Source organism: Eulemur rufifrons, chromosome 16, assembly GCF_041146395.1.
Source record: "Eulemur rufifrons isolate Redbay chromosome 16, OSU_ERuf_1, whole genome shotgun sequence".
NCBI classification, from domain to species: Eukaryota; Metazoa; Chordata; class Mammalia; order Primates; family Lemuridae; genus Eulemur; species Eulemur rufifrons.
Genome location: NC_090998.1, coordinates 49,647,826 through 49,672,303, shown reverse-complemented (window position 1 = coordinate 49,672,303; position 24,478 = coordinate 49,647,826). Strand labels below are relative to the sequence as shown.

The 24,478-nt window shown below is 38.8% G+C and overlaps 1 protein-coding gene across 2 annotated transcripts in view; it reads right to left on the bottom strand.

Moving 5' to 3' along the window:
• Positions 1-3,207: 3,207 nt before the first annotated feature.
• SRGAP1 (SLIT-ROBO Rho GTPase activating protein 1) overlaps positions 3,208-24,478 on the bottom strand; it is a 253,270-nt gene continuing 231,999 nt past the window's right edge. For both annotated transcript variants that reach the window (XM_069489992.1, XM_069489993.1), the window contains exons 17-22: positions 21,769-21,993; positions 18,437-18,516; positions 9,607-9,787; positions 8,046-8,180; positions 7,387-7,726; positions 3,208-3,585 (exon numbers count right to left, since the gene is read on the bottom strand). In XM_069489992.1, the coding sequence (XP_069346093.1) occupies positions 3,208-3,585; positions 7,387-7,726; positions 8,046-8,180; positions 9,607-9,787; positions 18,437-18,516; positions 21,769-21,993 (1,339 nt within the window). The remainder of the gene's footprint in view (positions 3,586-7,386; positions 7,727-8,045; positions 8,181-9,606; positions 9,788-18,436; positions 18,517-21,768; positions 21,994-24,478) is intronic.

Below are 24,478 nucleotides of genomic sequence, written 5' to 3'. Positions count from 1 at the left end.
CAATCTTTGTACAACCATCATTTACCCATCATCAAAATGACCCCCTCCCCAAACTGCACATGAAGACTGATAAGATCCTTGAAGCTGGGGACAGAATGTCTCAAGGTCTCATTCTCTTTCCTCTCCCCCTGCCCTCTGTGTGCTGCAGCTGTGGCTGTAAAGGAAGCCGTGCACCAGGCGAACCTTCTCAGCTGCAGCAGCTTTTAATGGGCTTTACTGGGTGTTATTGTGGCTCCTCTGTGACTGGGCCACCCTGTCTTATCCCTGGAATCTGCGGACTTTTACTCAACAAAGGATAGGTGAGTCCTTACCGAGTCCTTACTCTGAGGTCATACCCTTCACTTGGAATTGAAAAACGGAAGTCTCAAGGTGAAAACAGAAGTACATGGAGAAACGATGGACACAGGTAAGGTACGGAAGTGATGGGAGAGTATTAGGAGCTGTCTCCTGAAAGAAGGCACAGCCTTGAGGCTCTGAGGGTCTGCAGCAGCACGGCCCCTGCTAGCCAAGGCAGCAGAGTCCTGATTGGAGGGGGAGAAAGGCAATCCTCGCTCCACGCTAGGTGGGAACACCCAAGAGAGGAGACCCTGGGGAGGACTGCCAGGGAGAAGCCTGAAGGAACGAGCCGGCAGGAGTAAGATCTGAAAAGCTAAGCCTAAAGCTCTTAAAAGACATTTTAAAAAGTAGATTCAGGCCGGGCGCGGTGGCTCACGCCTGTAATCCTAGCACTCTGGGAGGCCGAGGTGGGCGGATCGTTTGAGCTCAGGAGTTCGAGACCAGCCTGAGCAAGAGCGAGACCCCATCTCTACTAAAAATAGAAAGAAATTATATGGACAGCTAAAAATATGTAGAAAAAATTAGCCGGGCATGGTGGTGCATGCCTGTAGTCCCAGCTACTCGGGAGGCTGAGACAGGAGGATCCCTTGAGCTCAGGAGTTTGAGGTTGCTGTGAGCTAGGCTGACGCCACGGCACTCACTCTAGCCTGGGCAACAGAGAGAGACTCTGTCTCAAAAAAAAAAAAAAAAAAAAAGTAGATTCAAAACACCTCTGGCCTTTTCATGCCCTCTGTTAACGTCTTACTCTTCCATCACAGAAGGAAAATGGTTTTCAAGAAGCCTTATTATTTTAAAGAACTGGGAGATTGTTTAGGAAAGTTTCAACTTCCGAGGGATGTGGGAGGCTGTTGAAAAGGGTGAGTGTTATTCTAAGCTCAGTCTCCACTGGGTCTCCATGGTGTCCAAAAGTGCTGAAGGACCACTAAAGCTCAGGAGAAGCGGCGAGGGGTTGGACAGGGTGCTGAGCTGGGCCTCTTTTTCAAAATGGGCAAAACGGATGGTTCTGAAGATGCAGAGGTTTGAAAGTTTACCATTCTTGGAAATACTTGAGGAAAAAAATCACTATTCATTTGTGAAATTAGGCCATAGGCAGGCAACCAGCTGTGTGAGTTTGAAAGGTAACAGTGTCTCATTACTTTAATCTCTTCCTGTAATAGGATGATTAGAATGGCAAACTGAGGTAGAGATCAAGGTAATGATCTTGATTTTAGTACAGATCCTGACTCATGTCTGCATGATGCACTCACCAATGGGCCGATGAATTAAAGCCCATACTCTGTAACTCTTAGGGGGGCATGCAATTGGCTGCCACTTTGAAACCGAACCTAGAAGGAAACCAAGGGTGGTCCACAGGGGTTAGTTCTGGGGCATCCATTTTTCTTAAAAACAAAACAAAACAAAACAAAAAACCCCAAAAACAACAAAAACTCTTCATCAGGAAGATCAATGATAAGGTAGATAAAATGCTCCTAGGACTATAGATGATGTCAGATGCTGCTGGTAGGACAATGGGGATTTGTACCTTAGTAAAAACAAGTGAATTCAAAGCAAATTTTTTAAGATAGACAGAAAATGTAGTATAAATACAAGTTAAAGAAAAATTATCTGTGTGGTAGGATGCCAGAGAAGGAAGGTCCCTTACTGAGAGCTCAGCTGACTATGTGAGTTATATAGAGGCCACATACCAAAAAAAAAGGGAGTAGGAGAGAATGACAGAAAGAAAGTCATGTGCAAAACTGGGTGGAAAACATCCTGGAACATCGAGGTAATCTTCTCATGTTGGCCCAGCAGGGCTCTTACTTAAGTACCATAGCCAGTTCTGGGTTGGTGGCCCAAAAACAAATGGAGATGACAGTTGGAATTTCAAATTTAAGACCATCGGGCCATTGTGGCGTGTTTGAAGCAACCAAGGTAATTTAGCCAGAGGAGAATGCTAGTGAACCAAGGACTCGGGTGCTCCTTGCTTTCTCTGTTTCCACAGGGGAGAATACAGGGATTTAGGGGAGATAGAAATATTTTCCAGGCAGTTACCGAACAACAAACCTTGGGAGGGATTTGTGGAGAAGTGTAACCAGAAAGTCTTTAAAATTAGACTTTTGTAAATGCAGGGGAGGGACTTGGAGATCTCCCAGGCCTGATCATGCTCATGGAAGGAGTAACATTGATAGCTTTGGATGGTATCTCTCTCTACTTTCTCAGGTTTATTTCAAGCAATAACTGCAGAGGTTCTACCCCCTTCTACTGAGGATTTAACCTGGACCCAGAGAAATGATTGTTATGAAAGAGGCAATCATCCAACGCACTCAAGCCGTGGGCTGAAGGTCCCACTGGGAACATCCCACGGTGACAACTGCAAGTCTTGCGCAGGAGCTGGACCTCTGCTCTGCACAGAATCAGAGGTGCTCACTGTCAGCTACCAAGCAACGCCATTATCACCTTTCAGCCATTACCCCAAGTGCCACAGACCAACACTGGTTTTGAGACCAATGAGACCTGGAATTCGGATTCTCCTGCCTTCGGATCAAGACATTTCTGACTCACCTGGGCTACACTAAATCTGAAGCACTGTACAATGTGGAGAGCAGTGTTGCCTTCATTACAAGTGGTGCAGCATTGGATTTTCAAGTAAGTCTAAGTGTTTCTATTGTCTTTAAAATGACATAAGATATGTCCAGTTATTAAAAAAAATTACAAAATACAAATGCCCGTGTTAATTTAGCTAGTCTCAGACATTACATTCGACAACATAGAAAAGCCAAAGATCTCCAGTTATAAGCACAAAACTAAGGAAAGTTATGGATCGTTGACTTTTGTCACTAATCCATTTTCTTTTTTAAATCACCTCCCTCATGACCTTGCTCAGCTGGTTTTTTACATCGTGCAGGACTTGTCTGTTGGACCCTGGGAAGGCGGGGCAGGTCCTATGGTGGGGTTTGTTTTTGGAAGAACAGCAGGTTTTGGCCTAAGGGCTGGAGGCTTCAGCTGCACGCCCATTCTAGGTGCCACCATAGGCTTGAAAGTACTCATTGTGTCACTGGAGGAGCTAGTGCTACGTCGAATCTGAGGCTCAGAGCTCCTGAGGGTGACGTTGTGCAAAGGACTGAGAGATTCCGTGGACGTGGCAGGGATGGGAGAGTTTTTCACTTGTTCCAAGGTATCCAGCACCACATCGGGGGCATGCTTTGCTGTACTCTGTCTCTCCAGCTCTCGTAGTTCACTCAAAGCGGTGTTCATCGTCTCTTCAATATCCTGTTGAAAAATAATCAGAAAGAAAGAACAGACTGATAACTAACACTAATGTATAGAAACCCACATACTTCATTTCAAAGCAAACAGGCCAGCAGAGAGTATGAGTATTTTAACTTTACAGTCTGCAGAGTGTATACACATAGCGCTATCTCGCACAGTTATTTTGACTCTCGGTTCAGGAGACTGAGAAGCAGCGGCTCATGGAGCCACCTATCAAACAATTGCCCTTCTGAGGCCCTAGGTTGCCTTTGGTGGGCTTGGCCTTGCATGCTGACTTACTGATATAGAATTCTATTTCAACTTATGGTAAAAGCTTAAATTTAGATACTACAATAATTTCTCAAGAAATAAATATGAATAAGAATAAAAAAATGAGGCTTCATTCATTCATTCAACAAATAATTTTTGAGTACTTCTTATGTACTTGGCTAACTCCTAGAAGTTCTTCAGAAGTCAGCTTTAGCCTTCCCTCCATGTGACTGTCCAGTGGATCTCAATAAATGTGGTACTTCCCCTTAGAGGGTATTTTTGTAATATGGTGTGTGTATTTTTTAATGTCATAATAACGAGGTTGCATTATTGGCGGTTGGTGGGTAGGGGTCAGACATATTAGATATCTTGCAAGTGCCCTGGTGAGTTTACATGCAATGAGTTGTCCTGTGTCTTGTTCAACTTTTGAATGTCCTCCAGACATCTGTATAGGTGAAAACTCTGTTTATAATAACCTGAATTAATATAGGTTATTATAAAAAGTTAGTTATATAAAAGAGTTAGTTAGAACCTAACTCTGTTGTAAATATATAAATACAAAATATTTTTTTCATGGTGTTAAATTTTCCAGAAATGCAACTACCATATAAGTTATTCTTTGCTTTGATTGGAACTGTCTGACCAAGGGTTGGCCACCATTTTGGAATATTACTAATGGGAACACCTTTCACTGCTTCATTTGTCTTCTAATGTAGTCAATAATTAACTGAAATACATTTGTTTCAATATTATTTCCATTTATTTTTCTTTTATATTTCATTTAGAACTTTATATATTTTTCAAATTAGATATATCATCAATCAATTTACTTTAGTTATTAAAGGGGGAGTTATAATATAGTTACTTCATAGAGTGTGCTCCATTGGTGAATGAATGGATAAACAAAATGTGGTATGTGAATACAATGGAATATCATTCAGCCTTAAAAAGGTAACAATTCCTGTCACATGTCACACAAGATGTGTGAACCTTGAGGACATTATGCTAAATGAAATAAGCCAGTTACAAAAAGACGAACACTGTATGAGTCCACTTATATGCAGTATAAATAAAGTAGTCAAATTCATAGAAACCAAAAATAGAATGGTGGTTGCCCAGGGTTGGGGAGGAGGAAATGGGGAATTGTTCAATGTATAAAAGAGTCAGTTTCTCAAGATGAAAAAGTTCCAGAGAGCTGTTTCATAACAATGTGAGTATACCTTACTGAACTATGCATTTAAAAATGGTTAAGATGGTAAATTTGGTTATACAATTTTTATCACACACACACACAAAAACCCAACAAAAACCAATTCTTGGGTGAGACAGGGTGGAGAACCACCGCCCTGGATGAATGAAGTATCTCTTCTCTACCTTGCCGGGCCCCTTCCCCTCACCCGGAGCACCACCCTCACGGCGCGGCATAGTGGTCACTGACTTCCAAACCTATCTCCCCCACTGGATCATAAGCCCCACTGTGAGGCAGCGGCTACTGTTTATCTTTGTGTCCACAAAGCCTAGCATGAGACCTGGCATACAGTAAGTGCTCGATAAAGATTTGCTAAATGAATAATCCAAGAACTGATACTAAATCACAGTCTCTGATAATGAATAAACCAAGACATGACGATCACATATGGACATCGTCGTCTTTTAAAAATATCCATCAGAGATTCCATTGATTTGTTTAATAACAGAATTTGCATGCTTTTTGTATGAACACTGTGATGGCATGCTTCCTGGTCCTCATGGGAAAATCTGAAGACTGGAGATGGAAAGATAAACAAAGGACCAAGCTGGAAGCCATTTCGTGTGGATGATATCACTTTTCAAGTGATTACTTTCACATGTGATTTCCATTTGCTGCTAAACATATGGATTTGCTTTTTTACAAGTATTTACCTCAGAGAGAATGTGCAGAGCCTGGTCATCTGTTGGGTTTTTGTTTTTCTAATGTACGATAAAAAAATTTCCTCGTTCTAGCAAAAGTGTTAAACAGACTTTATTATGCCTTTCCACCCCCAAGCACCTAAATCCCTGTCTCTTTAACCCAAATCATGTTTCACCTAATTATAAGTAGTGATATTATAGTTTCTCAAGTCATTAAATTCAGCTACAGTAAAATATCACTGGCTCTACATATGCCTCAAAGGGCTGTGCAAAGCACTTTAAGAAGAAGAAAACAAAAGAGTCAAAAGCCTTTCTGATTGTTGCTGAGAAATTGTTATCCATTTAAATTGGTTTAATTTTTTTAAAAACACATCAAACTTCTCACACAATCTAATTTGCTATCCAAAATTCTTTTTAGTTAGAACACTCAAAACAGCTTGGAAATTTGTCATATCAGGGCAGGTTTCCTTGGGTGCTTTTTATTAAAAATAATCCATCTTTAATACTTCCTCATGTTTGTTTCATTCATTTCTTATTCACTCTTTTTTGTGGATCTATTTTGTTTTTAAACTTCAGTGATAGCTGGAAGATGCTTTAGATTATTCAAATGGCAAACCCTGAATCTATTTACCTCCTCTGTTACTGGCTATAAACATTTTCTGATGGCTTATACTGTGAAAAGAACCAGAGGGAATGGTAGAACAATGGGCAAATTCATTAATACTGTTTTACTTTGTAATTCTGATCATTAGAAAAAATGACACAGCCCCTCTTTGCATCACTGTTGGGAAGTGCAGACACAAATGTGCTCAGGAGGTACACGGGATCCAGACTTGCTATATTCTTCAAATGGCCCATTATTGATCACACTACTTATTGACTATTCCATCATTTTCTAAGTTGAGAAAGTGTCATCTTTATAGTACATAGTAGTCTCTTCTTTATCTGTGGTTTCACTTTCCACATTTTCAGTTACCCGTGGTCAGCTGTGGTCTGAAAATATTACCTACAATAAGATACTTTGAGAGAGAGAGACCACATTCACATAACTTTTATTACAGTATATTTTTGAAATTGTTCTTTCTTAAAATTAGTTATCGTTGTTCATCTCTTATGGAGTCTAATTTATAAATTAAACTTTATCAGAGGTATGTATGTACAGGAAACATAGTATATAGAGGGTTTGGTGCTATCTGTGGTTTCAGGCACTCGTTGGGGATCTCGAACCATATCCCCTGTGGATAATGGGGGGATACTGTATTAAACTTTTTTCTGATGGTGGGCTTTCCATTCTGTTCCATCAGTTTGTCTGTTTTACTAGCTTTAGAATGCATTTAGGATCTGGTAGGACTAGACTTTCCTCATTATTCTTCTTTTTCAAAATTTTCCTGGCTATTCACCAATGATGGGTTTGAATGTCCTGGGTCTTGTGTTTCTGCCACGTCTGTTTAAATCAATATCAACCTCATGTGCTTGGGTCCTTCCAGTAACAAATGGTTCCTCAAAAGAGACTCACAGCTAGGCCTTAAAGAATGGGCTCATTTCCTTTCTGTTTTCTTACTTGGTTCTATATAAAAACATAGCTACAGAAAGTAAATACTTTACAGCCTCTTTGCCACACCCAGGAGCTTAAAATGCAACATTCAGTTAAGAGCACTGTACCTGAGCAATTGTCTCTGGGTCCAGTGGCTTGTGGTCATTGAAGCCCGTGTACTGCCCCGACGATGTGGACCTCCTAATAGGAGGGCTGTCGATCTTCTTGAGGGAGTCGTGCCGGCTAATGTTGGTCAGGCTGCCATGGCCAGGCCGGCGCCTCCTCTCGGGACTGTCATTGTTGAGGCCACGGTTCTGCAGCAGGCCCCGGGGGTGACTGGCCAGGCTTGGGGACCCCAGGTCAACTGAGGAGTTGGAAAGGGCATGTGGGGGGTGAAGGGGGCAATGGCCATCACTGGTCCTGCCAGGACGCCTTACTGGAGGGGGTGGCTCTCCTCTTTTTCTTTGTCTAGACAGCCACAGAAAGAGAGAGAGAAAACAGCTCATCACACTGGGTAATACGGCAAGGCTGAGGGTATGGTGGCTCCTCATAGCTCCTGAAGTGGAAGTTTGTCATTTATTTCTTTTTATTTTTTCTTAGAGACAGGGTCTCACTTTGTCACCCAGGCTGTACTGTAGTGGTGCCATTATAGCTCACTGTGACCTTGAACTCCTGGCCTCAAGCGACCCTCCTGCCTCGGCCTCCAAAAGTGCTGGGATTATAGGCACGAGGACTGTGTCCAGCCGGAACTGGAGGTTTAGAAGCCTGATTACCAGAATCCACTTACCTGGCCAAATAGCCATCAGAGTGACGGTCTGTTGGGGAGTTCATGTCCTTGGATGAGGACTTGTCTTCAGTGACTGGCCCACTACTGGCCTCACTGTCAGCTTTTTGGCTCAGAGTGTCCGAAAACGTATCATCCCTAAAACAGTAAAAGTCAAGAGTGAGGGCCTTTTGCTAGCTGAGTGGAGACAAAAAAATAAGTGATAGCATTTATGCATGTCAGTCTTTCTTTTACTAATATAATTTTTTCTTTTCATTAAAAAAACAATAAAATTTCATTGCAGGCAAATTGGAAATTTCAGTTATACTAAAAAGAGAGAAATAATAATCACCCATAATATAACGTCCAGAGATGACCACTGTTAGAATTTTAGGAAATATCCTTCTACACCTTTTTTTCTATGCCTGGGATACATATCTACGAGTGTGTACATACATAAGTATAGTATTATATTTGTACTACAGTTGTGCGTCGCTTAAAGAGGATGTTCTGAGAAATGAGTTGTTAGGTGATTCTGCTGTTGTGTGAACATCACAAGGTGTACGTACATGAATCTAGATCATATAGCCTACGATACACCCAGGCTGTATGGTATAACCTATTGCTCCTAGGCTACAAACCTGTGCAGCATGTTACTGTACTAAATACTGTAGGCAACTGGAACACAATGGTAAGTATTTGTGTATCTAAACATAGAACAGGTACAGTAAAAATACAGCATTATAATCTTATGGGACCACTCTTGTATATGTGGTTCATTGTTGACTGAAACACCATTATGTGGTACATGACTACATACTTATATATATTTATTTTATATATAAATATATATCTTATATAAAATATATTTATATTTAGATACTTTAGATATATGACTGCATGTCTACATACATACATACGACATTTCTTGAATTCTAAGCTACACATTTTAACATTTCTAAAATTAAGCTGAATCATTTAGTCACTATATATTTTGTGCGGTACATTTCTCTTTTCCTTGAAATACTACTTTTAAATTGGCAATGCATTATGATATACTCAGAAAATAGGGATTATATTGTACATGTTATTTTGTAATGTTTCTTTCATTTAATATATTATGACCATCTTCCCATGTCTTTAAATATTTTTGAAATTAGAGTTTTCTCCTCAGCAAAATTAAAAAAAAAAAAAGCCTAGAGATGATTCCCTTAGACTTTAGGTGAATATCCTCCTGCTGGGGAATCTGGAATTGAAACAGGAGCCAGGCATCAAGAGAAGAGCACGGCTGCTTTTGGAATTACCAGCATCACTTAGGATCTTAAAGCCATTCTCCGCACAGGCTATTTTTCTAAGAATCTGAAAGTTTCAAAAGATGTCCCCCACTAGTTCTTGCTCCAAACCTCTTGGTCCTGAAGGACTGTTAGCAAAGAGCCACCGTCAAGGGGAAGAACTGTACCCCGCTTGTAAATTTTATCTCTGGATTCCCTTTTGCTCCTTTCTCACAAGACCAAAGTTGATTTAAGAACAATGGCTGGAGTCCTCTGTTGGGAGCACTCAGGCAATCGGAGTTGAGACTACTCACATATCCTGCACCACTATATACTGGTGGGGCACAAGCCCGTCAAGCCCGTTGTGCCTGCCTTCCCACCAGTCCTCGGACGCGCGGTGATACAGCAGCAGGGAGGCGCCCTTCTTGAAGGACAGTTCTCTGGCAGAGCGCCCCACATAGTCAAACTTGGCTATTGCTTCTATTGGCTCACATTCTACAAAGAACACACCAGAAAACAGTGAGAAACAGGGTTGTTAGGAAGGCATGATACACTATCTGAAAGGTCTACATAAGGCTTAAGAAATAAACAAGGCCATTTTAATATGAAGACTGATCAGAGTAATCAACCAATCACCAAGACGGATGAAAATAGAGGCTGTTTTAAAAGAAACAGAAAAACATTCTTTTGCTGTCATCAATTTTTCAGGCAAAGAAAAAACTGAACATTGGATCTTAATTTCCAAAGCCTCTTACTGGAGATATGACAGTCTAATAAAGAATATTTTAAACTTTGTAATATGATATATAAAATCTCTCCTTGTGTTATAATATCCTCCACAATTGCTCCAATATTATTTTGACATTGATGGATGACACTGATGGAGTTTCTTTGCAACATGTTTATACCATTTATAACATGGAAGAAAACTACTATCCTAGAACACTAGGAAGTTCATGCTTTATTAGCTGATTTAAAAAAAAATCAAGTAAAATCACCATAATAAATACTATTTGAATACATTTAATTTCCTCACGTGCTTTTTTGGGTACTATCAAATCTTTAAACTACTACCAAAAGTAAGGACAACTTTTTCTGTAGTATTAGTAACAAATTTTGGATCTTGACTATGAAATGAGTATATCTTAAACTGCCCTTTACTCAAATTAAAAAATCAGATCAGGCCAGGCAGGTGGCTCATGCCTGTAATCCCAGAACTTTGGGAGGCTGAGATGGTGAGGCCAGGAGTTCAAGACCAGCCTGGTTGACACAGCGAGAACCCGTCTCCACAAAAATTAAAAAAAATTAGCTGGGCATTGTGGCATGTACCTTGAGAGGCTAAGGCAGGAGGATTGCTTGAGCCCGGGAGTCTGAGGCTGCAGTGAGCTATGATCACACTACTGCACTTCAGCCTGAGCAACTGAGTGAGACCCTGTCTCCAAAAACACCACATGGAACAACTCCCCCCCCCCCCAAAAAAAATACCAGATTAAAAAATTTGATTTTCTAGGGATCAAAATATATTCCAGGGAATTATGGTGAATGAAAAAAGCCAATCTCAAAATGTCACATACCATATAATTCTATTTATATAGCATTCTTCAAATGACATAATTATAGAGATGGAGAATAGATTAGTGGTTGCTAGAGGTTGGGGTGGGGGAGGGCATAGGGGAATGTGGCCATGGCTATAATGGGGAGCAAGAAGGGTCCTTGTCATGGAACAGTTCATAATTTTGCCATGGCTGTGGTCACACAAATCTGTATGTGTGATGAAACTGTACAGAACTGGGTAAACACACACACAAAGGAGTACATGTAAAACTGGTGAAATGTTTATATAGTGAATGGATTGTATTATTGTATGATATTATAGTTTAGTAACTGATGGAAACTGGGAAAAGGGCATATAAGATCTCTCCGTATTATTTCTTACAACTGCATGTGAGTCTACAATGATTTCAAAATAAAAAGATAAAAAAAGGTTACCAAACTCTGGGCCTAGAACTGGAATTCAGCTCTGATCTAATTCTGACCACAAATATTAAAGGCAAACAAGAGGACGAACTAAACTACAAGAGGTGCTTTTTTGTGATTCAGCTTATTGCAAAAGCCCCTCCTCAATTTGAGGCCTTATGATCTTTCCTCTACTCTCCCAGCAACACCTCATCCTCGTCCCTGCTGTCAACCTGAAAGGGCCAGATTATTGAAATATATCTATGCAATGAACAATATCTCATTTGCTAAAAACTGAGCATGTATTACTTTCCAAATACTCTGGGATATGTGCACACGTATTAGACTAAGACCTGCCTATCTGTCAAAAATTTTTCAGGAAATTGTCTTCTATTTCCCTTGGTAACAAACTTTCCCATTTAAGAGTTTATTCTTTCCAAAGTTTACTGCAATATCTTCAATATCTGTTGTGCTCATATGTGATAACTGCATGAGAACTTCTTGGAGAGGCAGCTGGGCTTCTTTCTCACTTGATTAATACAAAATTCTCTGGGACATTATAAGGCAAAAGCATAAAAACCAACAAACATCGAAAAAGATTAGGTTTCATCTCATATTAAGGGCCTGAGTAAATTTCAGCTAAACATTTTAAATAAAGACAAAGAAACATGCCCCATCTTTTTGCTAGTGGATGTTTGAGGTGAATAATATTTCATATTGCAGAATCACAACACTATTTACTTCTCAGCAAAATAGGTGTAAGAATAATTTTTAAGACAATTTTTAAAACAATAGTTTGAGTCCTTTACCAATTGAGTATAACTTTTACATCATGTTAACACTCTAGGATTCCCCTCAAATTATAATTTCTTAAAACAATATAAATAGCAGCTTTATAAAATATCTATGAATCTGCCTCATAGAGGAGGGAATATAAATTTACATTTAAAGGGAATGACTTTATAGTTTGTTCTAAACTCGAAGATAAAGAATAAATCCTGGGTGACCTGAGATGACATACCAAAATTTGTACCCCAGTTCTTCCTGGGGGACAAAAATAAACATGTCCATGGAGGAATGAAGACATGCTAAAATTTATTAAAAAGATATGATTTGCAAATTCCTGTGTGAACACACCCACACATATATATATATATATATATATATATTTTTTTTTTTTTTTTCCCCTACCCTATAGCCTTATATTTGGCTTTTGTAATAATCTTAAAAGATACCAGCACATGATATGGTATACAATCTACATCATGATGTCAAAGAGAAAGAAAGAGAGAATCATTAATGTTCTTTAATGCCATTCAACCACACACTGTCAATGTTGGCCAAGGGCTCTTTAAGACTATTTAACAAATATATACATATTTTATTATAATTTCATAATCATGACTCTATGGTTGCCATCTTTTTGAAAAAACTAACAGGATTATCAGACTTTGCTTATTTTATTCAAGTGTGGACAGGTTACGAAAGAATGACCAGATAAATCAGAAGAACATTGTATTGGTAATCCTAGTACATCAACTAGTAATTCTCAGCAATTTCATTATTATGATTCTTTCTACTCCCACGAGAGCCATTTCACAGCCAAGCGTCAATCAGTAAGCTATTTACACACATTTTAGTCTAGTCATTGGAGAGCAAATCAATGTCAGGGCATAGCACACCATGCCCCTTTCAGACAGAGAGCCTCGCAGTCCTTTGAGGTCCTGCAGAGACTTCAGAGAATGCTGCTACTGCTGATATCAATAACATAATACTAAAAGTGTAACATGATCACTAAGTTTTCCTGCATGGCTATTATTTTGTGCAAAAGGGAAGAAAATTCAGCAGAACTGATTCTCTGACTGCCTGATGCTGTCGAGTCTTATATTTCCATTTCTTGTAATTTTATATAAAATGTTAGTGTATCACATTTTCTCTTTGGAGCCTTCCTGTGGCTGACATTTTTCCTCCTAGATCTGTTACCCACTGCCCTTGCAGAGGATGGTTTTGCGCTGTGACAGCCTATCTTTTGGAAACAAAATCTGCTCTCTCTAGCGATACCATGACAGAGGAAAGAAAATACAATATAGGGGCCATCAAAAAGATAATCTACACTCCAGTTAATTTAGTTACAGGACTTTGGAGGTTGGCTGTGGGCAAGAATATCTGTCCTTTGTGAGCAATGCTTTTCTTTCTAGCAAAATCAGGTGAACATGATCAAAATGTTATTTAAAACACAGAGTACTCAGCAAAGCTTCTCCCTTATAGTAAAGAGGTAAGAACAACTGATAGATGGCACGGTGGTAAGACTGAATGTTGGGAAGAGAGATGGCTGGGCCTTTGTCCTGGCTTTTCTTGCCACTGGGGAAAGCAAGAAATCAGTTAAGAGAAGTCAGCAGTGAAAAAGAAATAAACCGTATAGAGAAACAAGGAAACCCAAGACAAAAGGAAAGATGGTAGCAGAGGTAGGGCTCAGATATTTTCAAAAGCAACATCACAAAAATCGAAGCTCTCACTTTAAAGAATGTTTTCTAACTTATTAAATTCAGAAAATGTCAATTCATCTTACTTTTTAAAGGCACAAAGGAAGGTTCTTCTTTAGCAGATGATGGACACTACACACCCTAATTATCCTCCTGCTAAAAATCAATGAAAAATGTTGTATTTAAAAACCCACAACCTTTGTAATTGCATTAATAAGCTATCAAGACAATAAGAAATATTACAGACCAAAAACTCAATGAAAATGGGAACCCAGAGAGGTAAATAGAACATTAGAACATATGAGTCAGATTTTGCCTTATGAGGATTTTCCTAGCCTGGTTAACTCAAGCTTTTATGTTTCTTCACAAAAGCCTAAGTCCAGGGCCTACTTAGCATGAGCAATCTAAGCCTCCCCCTTCCTCTGCCATCCCTAGGAAATCACATTCTCAGTTTCAGAGTGAACTTCATTCTAGTGTTCTAGAAGTTTCCAGAACACTTCTAGTACTTCTAGAACTTCTAGTTCTTCTAGAACATCTAGTTCTAGGAATCTTCTCTCCCTGTAGCCCTCCATACCTCTCCATAGATTGCAACCATCTCCCTGAACCCTACACCTCCCCTTAGGAAATAATCTTAAACATTGGAACAAATAATCTCTGAGAATCCCAACCACATTCCAGTTCTCAGGTGGGTTTGCCGTTTAAATTTACAACAACTGGGTGCTCTGAAAAACCTCAAGCTAAAAATTCTATGTTGTCCCAGGCTGGTTGGGTCCTAGGCAGAAGTAAATGAAAACTCTCTCTGGAAGAACCCACCTTCAACTGAGCCTGAAGTGACAAGAAACATGTAAAAAATTTATAAACACACTGGAAAATAAGATAATTAGTGAGAGCCAACAAAACAAATCTGGGAAGACATATTAGAATTATCAGTCACATAATCTGAAACACTGGAAAGGATTGGTAATATAAGAGCAAGAGACTATGAAAAATAGCCAAAGAGCAGAAAGAATGCCCTGTACAACTTATAGAAATAAAAATAAAATAATTAAAAATAAAGACTCAATGGATGTGCTTAAAGCAGATTAGTCATAGCTTAAAGAAAGAAGAAAATAATTTGTGCATACATCTAAAGAAGTACTAAGAGAAAACTGACAGCCTTATGTTTATATTTAAAAAAAGCATTAAAAATTAATGCTGAGCATTAAGCTTAAGAAGTAAGAAAAAGAAAGGAAATGGTCTCTATGGAGAAATACTAAAAGTTTATTGAGAGATATTACATAACTGAAAATATGTTCATGGAGTGGAAGATTAAATATTCTAAAAGATATCAATTCTCTCCATATTAATACATGTAGAATCAGTACAACTGCAATCAAAATCCTAATAGGTTTTTAGGAGTTTAAGAATTTGAAAAACTGAGTCTAAAATTTAAGTAGAATTGTAAAGAGCCAAAAATTATTAAGAAGGACAAAATCTAAGCTCTTGTTTTGCCAACTGTGAAGATTTACAAAAGGTATCAAAATTAAGACAGTGGTGTAGGGATAGACAAGTAGACTAGTGGGAAAGAACAGAGCTCACGAAGAAATTCACAGATAGAAGATATTTGATTTATTACAATGATGTGGAGCAGTGGAGAAAGGACAATTAATGCTGGGACACTTGTGACAATCATGTATCCATATGGAGAAAAAACAAACTGACCTCTACCTCACACCATACCCCAAATAAATTCCTGGTGGAATGAAGACCTAAGTGTGAAAAGAAACCTTAAAGGATTTAAAAGAGAGTATGACCAAAGAAGACATACAAATGGCCAACAGGTATACGAAAAATGCTCAGCATCACTAATCATCAGGGAAATGCAAATCAAAACCACAAATGGGGTATCACTGCACACCTGTTAGGATGGCTATTATAGAAAACAAACAAAACAAAAGATAACAAGTGTTGCCAAGGATGCGGAGAAACTGGAGCCCTTGTGCACTGTTGGTGGAACGCAAAATGGTGCAGCTGCTTTGGAAAATAATATAGAGGTTCCTCAAAATTTAAAAATAGAAATGCCATATGATCCAACAATCCCACTTCTGGGTATCTATCCAAAAGACTTGAAATCAGAATCTTAAAGAGAGATTAGCACTCCTGTGTTCACTGTAGCACTACTCACAATAGCCAAGATGTGGAAACAACCTAAATGTTCATGGACAAATGAATGGATAAAGAAAATGTCATATATACATACAATGGAATACTATTCAGATTTTAAAAAGAAGGAAATCTTGTCACGTTTGACAACATAGATAAACCTGGAGAACATTTTGCTAAGTGAAATAAAAGCCAGTCACAGAAAGACAAATATTGCATGAGTTTTCTTATATGAAGTATCCGAAATGGTCAAATTCATAGAATCAAAGAGTGGACTGGCAGTTGCCAGGGGCTGGGGGAAGGGGAAAATGGGGAGTTACTAATCAATGGAATAAAGTTTCAGTCAAGCAAGGCAAGTAACCTTAGAGATCTGCTGTACAACACTGTACCTATAGTCAACAATAACGTTTTGTGCACTTAAAAATTTGTTAAGAGGTTAGATCTCATGTGAACTGTTCTTACCAAAATAAAACGAAATGAAGTAAGAGAATATGGGAGAATTATTTTCATTACCTCAGGGCACAGAAGAATTTCTTAAAGGAGATACAAAGTAAAATAACCATGAAGAAAAAGATTCATAAATTCAACTACTTTAAAATTAAGATATTCTGTTTAGCAAAAGACATAATAAGCAGATGAAAAGAAAAGCTACAGAGCAGGAGAAGATATTTGGAAAGCATGTATCCAATAAAGAACCATCCAGACCCACAAAGAACTCTTACAAATCAAATAAGAAAAAACTAAAGCCAAGACAAACCAAACTACACCAAACAAAAAGAACCCAGAAAACTCAATATAAAAATGGGCAAACGACTTGATAGAAATTTCAAAAAGGAAGATATCTAAACATATAAACATGCATACATCTCTATTAACCATGTCTTTCATTTTCTGTATTCTGACGTCTGGGGCATTGCTGACCTTGGAGAGACAGTCTTTCTAGGGTTAGCCAATTCCTAGAGTAAAAAACTTACCCACAAACATGTTTTTCAAATATAAACCAACCAACTGGAGCCAACAACCTCTCTTATTGGGCTCTGCCACTCCAGGCCACTATTTCCCTGCTCTCATCTCCCCAGGGCCAGGTAACAGACAACTTGGGTCAGCCCCTAAGCCCCAGAGCCTGCTGAAATGAGTCAGACTAGCCAACCCTAAACCCACTTACCCTCTCTCACCTGTTCCTTCCTGTGGAAACTACAGTGAGTTCCTCACTCTCCCTCTGCCTCCTGACAGATCCTGTGGCTTCCCCATGGCCTTTTGTGCTATGGCACCCCTCCTACTCTTGGGAACTGTGGGCAATAAACTATCTTTTCAACACTAGCCGTTTCCTGATCTGTTGGCCTAACTCTACCTCAAATTTCCCATTAATACACTATATTTCAAAACAGAATCTTCATCAGTAATCAGAGAAGTACAAATTAAAATCATCACTAGATACCATTACACACAGACAGTATCAGCAAAAATTAAAATATTTGATAGAATTAAGTGTTGATGAATATGTACAAATGGAAAGCTGATATGCTGCTGGTGGAAGTGTTGTTATTACAACCATTTAATTGTATTATTATAACCAATTATTAATTGTATTAGTACTATTGTATTATTGCAACCAATTATTACAACCATTTAAAAAAATAGTTTGGCAACATGTAGCCAAGTTGAAGACACAAATACTCCTAGGTATATATCCTAGAGAAACTCCTATACATTTGCAGTGGGAGACATGTTCAAAAAGTTCCTAATAGTACAGCACTGTTCTTAATATAAAAAAAAGAAAATATCTCACATTATTCATCAAGAATGGAACAGATATATACAACAGAATATTATTAATATATAGTGGTAAAATAAAACAATTATAACTGCAATGGAAACTGTGTGGATAAATTTCAGGAATGTAATATTAGTAGGACAAACTCACGAAAAATATATACAGTATGATTCCATTTATAGAAAAGACCAAGAAAATAGAAAAGGAAATAAGAAACTGTTTAAAAACACAAACATACAGTGGTTACCCCTGGGGGGTACATAAGGCAATGGGATCAGGGAAGTGAAAAAGTAATGATACGTCTTTTTTTCTTAAACTCGGTGTTGGTTTCATGGGTTTTCATTGTAATGTTTTTTATATCCTACACATATTTTATAAATATTCTTTTGTATCTATTGAATTTTTTTTTTTTTTATGAAGCAAGTTCTCACTCTTGCCCAGGCTGGAGTCTGGTGGTGCAATCATAGCTCACTGCAGCCTCCAACTCCTGGGCTCAAGTGATCTTCCCACCTCAGCCTCCTGAGTAGGTGGGACTACTGGCACATGTCACCATACCCCGCTAATTGTTTTTATTTTTTTACATTGTTTGTAGAGACAGTGTCTTATTATGTTGCCCAGGCTGGTCTTGAACTCCTGGCCTCAAGCAATCCTCTTGCCTCAGCCTCTCAAAATGCAGGGATTACAGGCATGAGCCACTGTGCCCAGCTTCTGCTGAATTTGTAATACAAGCAATTGTTTACAATCAGAATATAAAGACAGGTTTTATAATAGCATGAACACAGGGCATACCATCTTCGCTGGTGTGGGGCTCTGTCCCAGCATCTTGGTCCACTTCTTCCAATGTTCCATGCTCACTGTATGGGCTGTCACTGGAGAATGGAAATGGAAATTCATATGAAATCAAAACGGAGAGACTCTGGAATGGCAAAAGAGTCACTGGATAGTCCATCAATGGAATGCTGGCATTTCTGTTGATTGCCTGGTCCTATGGGTGTATACATATACATATGTGCACCCATCTTTCAATAGGTTATTTTACAACTCTATAAAGACAGATGTTAACTTGTAGAAAACTGATAGCATTAAAAATAATTCCTATCCATAGAAATATAAATACAAATGGAATTCTGATATAATACAATTAAGTATTGCCTTATGGATACACCTGTTTTTGCAAATTCATTTCACCATTCCTTTACTATACGTAAATCGATGGTTCTTTGACTTCTCCTTTGAACTGGCTATAGCATCTGTACCAACTTTTCTTGACACACGTTCATCTTATGATATGAGAATCATGATTTTTATCCTTTTTCAAAACTTATCCCTAACACCACCACCACCTCGCCTCAAATGTGTGCTGATAAATGGAATGCATTGGTCACTAATACAAACCTGACATCACCATAAAAACCCATTTGTATTTCTGGTGTTGGGGGTTGAGGATAACCTCAGTATTGTTGACTTTCTGCATAAAATGAGCAACGCCCATTCAGAACACTATGTTTAAGAAGATGGACATACTCAAGCTTATGTTTCTGGCTGCAAGACTATTATAGGGCTTTTCCTCTGTTTGGAAAGAGTAGTGACCACAGAACGTCCTAGAATACGACACATCAAATCATATTGACTAGACATCTACATACTTGCTTGTTGATAAAATGAATAGAATAGCAGAGTTTACTGGTGTAGCCCTAATACTTGGAAATGATAAACACACCTTTGACATTGGTCCTAAAATAAATATGACTATGAAAATAAAATTATATATTCTAGCAGGGCCTAGTTTTATTCATTTACCTTCCCAGAGCCAAGCTCAATCAAGACTTTGCATATAATAAGTACTCAAGTAAATATATATATATATATTTTATATATATTCATATATAAACAAATATGTGTGTGTATATATATATATATATTTTTTTTTTTTTTTGAGATAGGGTCTTCCTCTGCCACCTAGGCTAGAGTGCAGTGGCATCATTGTAGCTCACTGCAACTTCAAACTCCAAGGCTCAAGCCATTCTCCTGCTTTAGCCTCCCGAGTAGCTGGGATTATAGGCGTACCCATGCCCAGCTAATTTTTCTATTTTTTGTAGAGATGGGGTTCTCGCTTTTGCTCAGGCTGGTCTTCAACTCTTGGCCTCAATCAATCCTATTGCCTCACCCTCCCAAAGTGCCAGGATTACAGGCATGAGCCACCTCGTCTGGCCTCAGGTAAATATTTTTGATTTTTTTTTTTTTTTTTTTGAGACAGAGTCTCGCTCTTTTGTGTCGTAGGTGGCATCAGCCTAGCTTACAGCAACCTCAAACTCCTGGGCTTAAGCAATCCTTCTGCCTCAGCCTCCCAAGTAGCTGGGACTACAGGTATGCACCACCATGCCCGGCTAATTTTTTCTATATATTTTTAGTTGTCCAGATAATTTCTTTCTATTTTTTTTAGTAGAGATGGGGTCTTGCTCTTGCTCAGGCTGGTCTCGAACTCCTGACCTCGAGCGATCCTCCCACCTTGGCCTCCCAGAGTGCTAGGATTACAGGCGTGAGCCACTGTGCCCGGCCAGGTAAATATTTTTGAATTGAATTTCATGTGTAAAATTGCTGGATATACTATGGAATTTGAGGTTTTGAACTCCAGGCCTCAAGTGATCCTTCTGCCTTGGCCTCCCGAAGTGCTGGGATTATAGGCGTGAGCCACTGTGCCTGGCCCTCTTTGCTATTTTTTGTTGATATACAATAGTTGTATATATATTTGCGGTATATATGATATTTTGATACTCGTGTACACTGTGTAATGATTAAATCAGGGTAAACAGGCTATCTATCACCTCAAACATTTATTTATTTTTTCTGTCGTCCATCCAGACTGTAGTGCAGTGGTGTTATCATAGCTCATTGCAGCCTTGAACTCCTGGGCTCAAGTAATCTTCCTGCCTCAGCCTCAGCCTCCCAAGTAGCTGAGACTAGAGGTGCACACCTGGCTTCAAACATTTATCTTTTCTTTGTGTTGGGAACATTGTAATTCTTGTCTTCTAGCTATTTTGATATACACAATGAATTATTGTTAACTGAGTTTTTTTACTGAACTGTAGAATACTAGAGCTTATTCCTTCTAACTGTGTTTTTGTGCCCTTTAACCAACTTCTCTTCATCCTCTCCTCCTTCCTTTTCCAGCCTTGGGTAACCACCATTGTCTCTACCTCCATGAGATCCACTTTTTTAGTTCTCACATATGAGTGAGAATGTGCGATATTTATCTTTTGGTGCCTGGCTTATTTCACTTGCCATGATAAACATCACTATAGGGTTTATATCCAAAAGAAAAGAAATAAGTATATCAAAGAGATATCTGCACTCCCATGTACACTACAGCACTATTCACAATAGCCAAGATATGGAATCAACCTAAGCATCCATCAACAGACGAATGGACAAAGAAAATATGATGTATATTTATAAAATGGAATATTATTCAGCCATAAAAAAGAATGAAATTCTGTAATTTGTAGCAATATGGATAGAACTAAAGGCCATACTGCCATATTAAAAAGTTTTTATCCCAATAATATATTAATATGATAAATTTGCTCAAAATGATCTCTACTATTATAATTGGTTAGAATAATATTATTATTAGTAAGAGTGAAGATGAACATAAGTAAGAATGAAAATACATTTGGTTGACAGGGCTCTTTTGAAATGAGAATTTAAAAGTATTTTATATGGAATCAAAACTCTCTGATTCAGAATTAAAAATGAAATCTGTCAATTCAATCACTCATCTTTTCTTGACTTTATGTAAGAATAAAAATGAATACAGTTCTGTATAACATCAAAACCTTTATTCTCTACAGAAGCCATGATAAGGTAGATTTATCTAAAAAGATGTAATCCTTGGGTAAAAGAGAGGGATGAACATGAGTTTCCATAATGAAAAGTGAGTGCTGCCATGGGTCTTAGTATTCTAGCTTATCTAAGTGTTGCTTCTTCTTCTTTGTTTCTTTCTTTTTTAAATTGGAAGAAGCATTGGTGGCTTATGAGAAATTCTTTTTCCTAAATAAACTGGTATCTGCATTTCCACAATTTTTGGGGGGAGGGAGGAGGACTCAAATTGTTAGACTTACCAATAGTCATCGCCAGCCATACATTTCTCATACACAGGGCCATCCAGCTCTTTTGCATCTGGGAAAATAGTCTCATGGTGGATGATGATGGTTTTGACAATTTCATTCACGTGAGCCTGGCAAGATACTTGATCCTGTATTTCTGGGACGGGCATCAATGTTGGGCCAAAGCAAATGGCCAGGTTATAGGGGTCCATCATGTTCTCATCACTGTACTGTGAAAGACTGTAAAAGGAAGCAAGAAATGAATTACAAAAAACAAAGGGGAAAAAGAAAATAGATGTTTGATAAGATACCTCATATTCTGAAAATGGGGATCTAAAATGTCCTATTTGGCTTTTATCATTATCAATAGAATAAAATGACATTCCATCCTATTTAGTGAACGCCAAAGATAGTACAATGTCTTATGATCTGCAACTATTTAGAAACTGAGAGGGAATGTAAGTCCTACTTGTTTAATTAAGTTGGGCATTTTTCAAAGTCACAGGGGAGTTTAATATAATATCCACTACAATGGAGACCAGGATCAGGTGAGTGAGCTTCATTTGTAAACCTTATGGTCGGGCTCTAAATGCCGCTCAAGCAAATTTGGGAGAGACAGTAACGATTTCCATAAAGCTGTATGAATGACTTTAAAATTGTCCTCCCACCACTCAAAAATATCTCTGATTTTAGTTTTATCCTATAAATCTGGAAGAAAGCCTAGAAGAAAACAAAGTACCTTTTCTTTGTAAGTATTCAAAGGAAGTAAATAACAACTCCAGGCTTTATAATCTACTTTTGGGTAAGACTACCGACACGAGGTGACAACTGGTGTCTCAAAGGACATTATGGGTGCAAGAGAAGGGGAAAAGAATCTTTAGTTCTCTTAATTCCATCTTAGGCTGGCAAACTTTGGGGAGATTTCCAGTTGTCTAGTACTAATTTCTAAATTCAATCCAATGGATATTTGTGAAATATTTTCGCAGGTGACTTGAAATAAACCAGCTCTTTATTGCTATGCCTCTAACACATGGGCAAGGTGCTGTTCTTGGGAGAGTTTAGAGACATTATCTTTCAAGTGTATAGAATGTCAATCTTGAAAGGAAACGTCAAATCCAGGTGAACAGATGACAAATGAAAGGAGAAAAAGGAGACTCGACTACCTTTGTGAGATGATGACAGATACAAAGAAACTGAGATATCACATGACATGATACTTGACCCCTTTTTCAGAAATAAGATAGTCTGGAAAGTAGAAAATACAAAAGCATAATTTCCATAGCTAACATATGTCTTTCCCTTCTGTCATTTCTCAAACATACAATCATAAAAAATGTTCAGAATAACAGCAAACGATCATGTTACGGATCATCTTGAAAGTGAATGCATCTTGAAAATGGAGATTCAGAATAAGAATGATCTAATTTTCAAAAGGCACACTTCAGCTCAGTGGGGAGAGTCACAGCCAATCTTTCTTGGTCTTTAATGTAGGTGCTGGCTTGAAAAGCAAAACATGTTATTTCAAAGTTTTGATTTTATAATAAAAAACAACAGCTAGTCTTTCTTTCCCAAATCCCTGTCCCAGGCATCCTGCCCTAGAGGCCGGGCCCTTGAGTCTGCATGAAGGCAGATGCAGGCAGCTGGGGGCATCTTTGGCCAGATCCACTGGAAGCAATGCCAGCTGTCTGACCCATGGTGCATTTGCCATTCCGTTGAGGTGCATGATGAGTTAGATTCAGGAGTTGAGAGCTTTCTTAATTAACAGACTGCTTCCCTTGTCCATTATGGTTTATTGGTTCACAAAGGGTTTTGCTCAGGTGTTAGGAAAATTTGGTAGGAACAGCACGGAGAGGCCCAGTGGGAATGCAAGGTACTCCATTGTAGTGGGGTGGGGACAAAGGCAAGCCTCTGAATTTTTATAACTGCCTGGGTGACCGGGTTTATTTATAGGTAAAAATGTACAGCATCTAACCTAAATACAGTTTAAACCCATCTCTCTAGATACCGCTTATTGCCAGTGGTGATTTCTGTGCACATGGGTTCCCACTGTCATCTGTTAATGTTTTGGGCACTTCAGGGTGAGCAGTAGAGTCCCATCCGGTATGGTTCCCTCCCAGCATTTCCCTACTGTATGATGCTTGGCTCCTGGGGGCAACCTGAGAGGTGTGATTCCAGGACTAGTCAGAGGGATTGTAATAAGTCTCCATGGCTTTTGAGAACTCAGTACGTCCCATGAAATAGAGAAGAGAAAATATCCTAACTTTGGAAAGGCATTGCCCCAAGCTTACTCAGTAAGTTGACCCCCCGATCTCTTTATTTCCAACTGCTTAACTGAAATGTTGAACAGTGAGGGGACTCTGAGATAGAACTTGGGGAAGATGTTCTTATAATGGAGCCCACATATCAGGAAGTAACATAACTGAAAATCGATTTGCCTAAATTAAAAGAGTAAAGTTTCTTTGAAAATACTGTGGTGTCGGCCGGGCGCGGTGGCTCACGCCTGTAATCCTAGCACTCTGGGAGGCCGAGGTGGGCGGATCGTTTGAGCTCAGGAGTTCGAGACCAGCCTGAGCAAGAGCGAGACCCCATCTCTACTAAAAATAGAAAGAAATTATATGGACAGCTAAAAATATATATAGAAAAAATTAGCCGGGCATGGTGGTGCATGCCTGTAGTCCCAGCTACTCGGGAGGCTGAGGCAGTAGGATCGCTTGAGCCCAGGAGT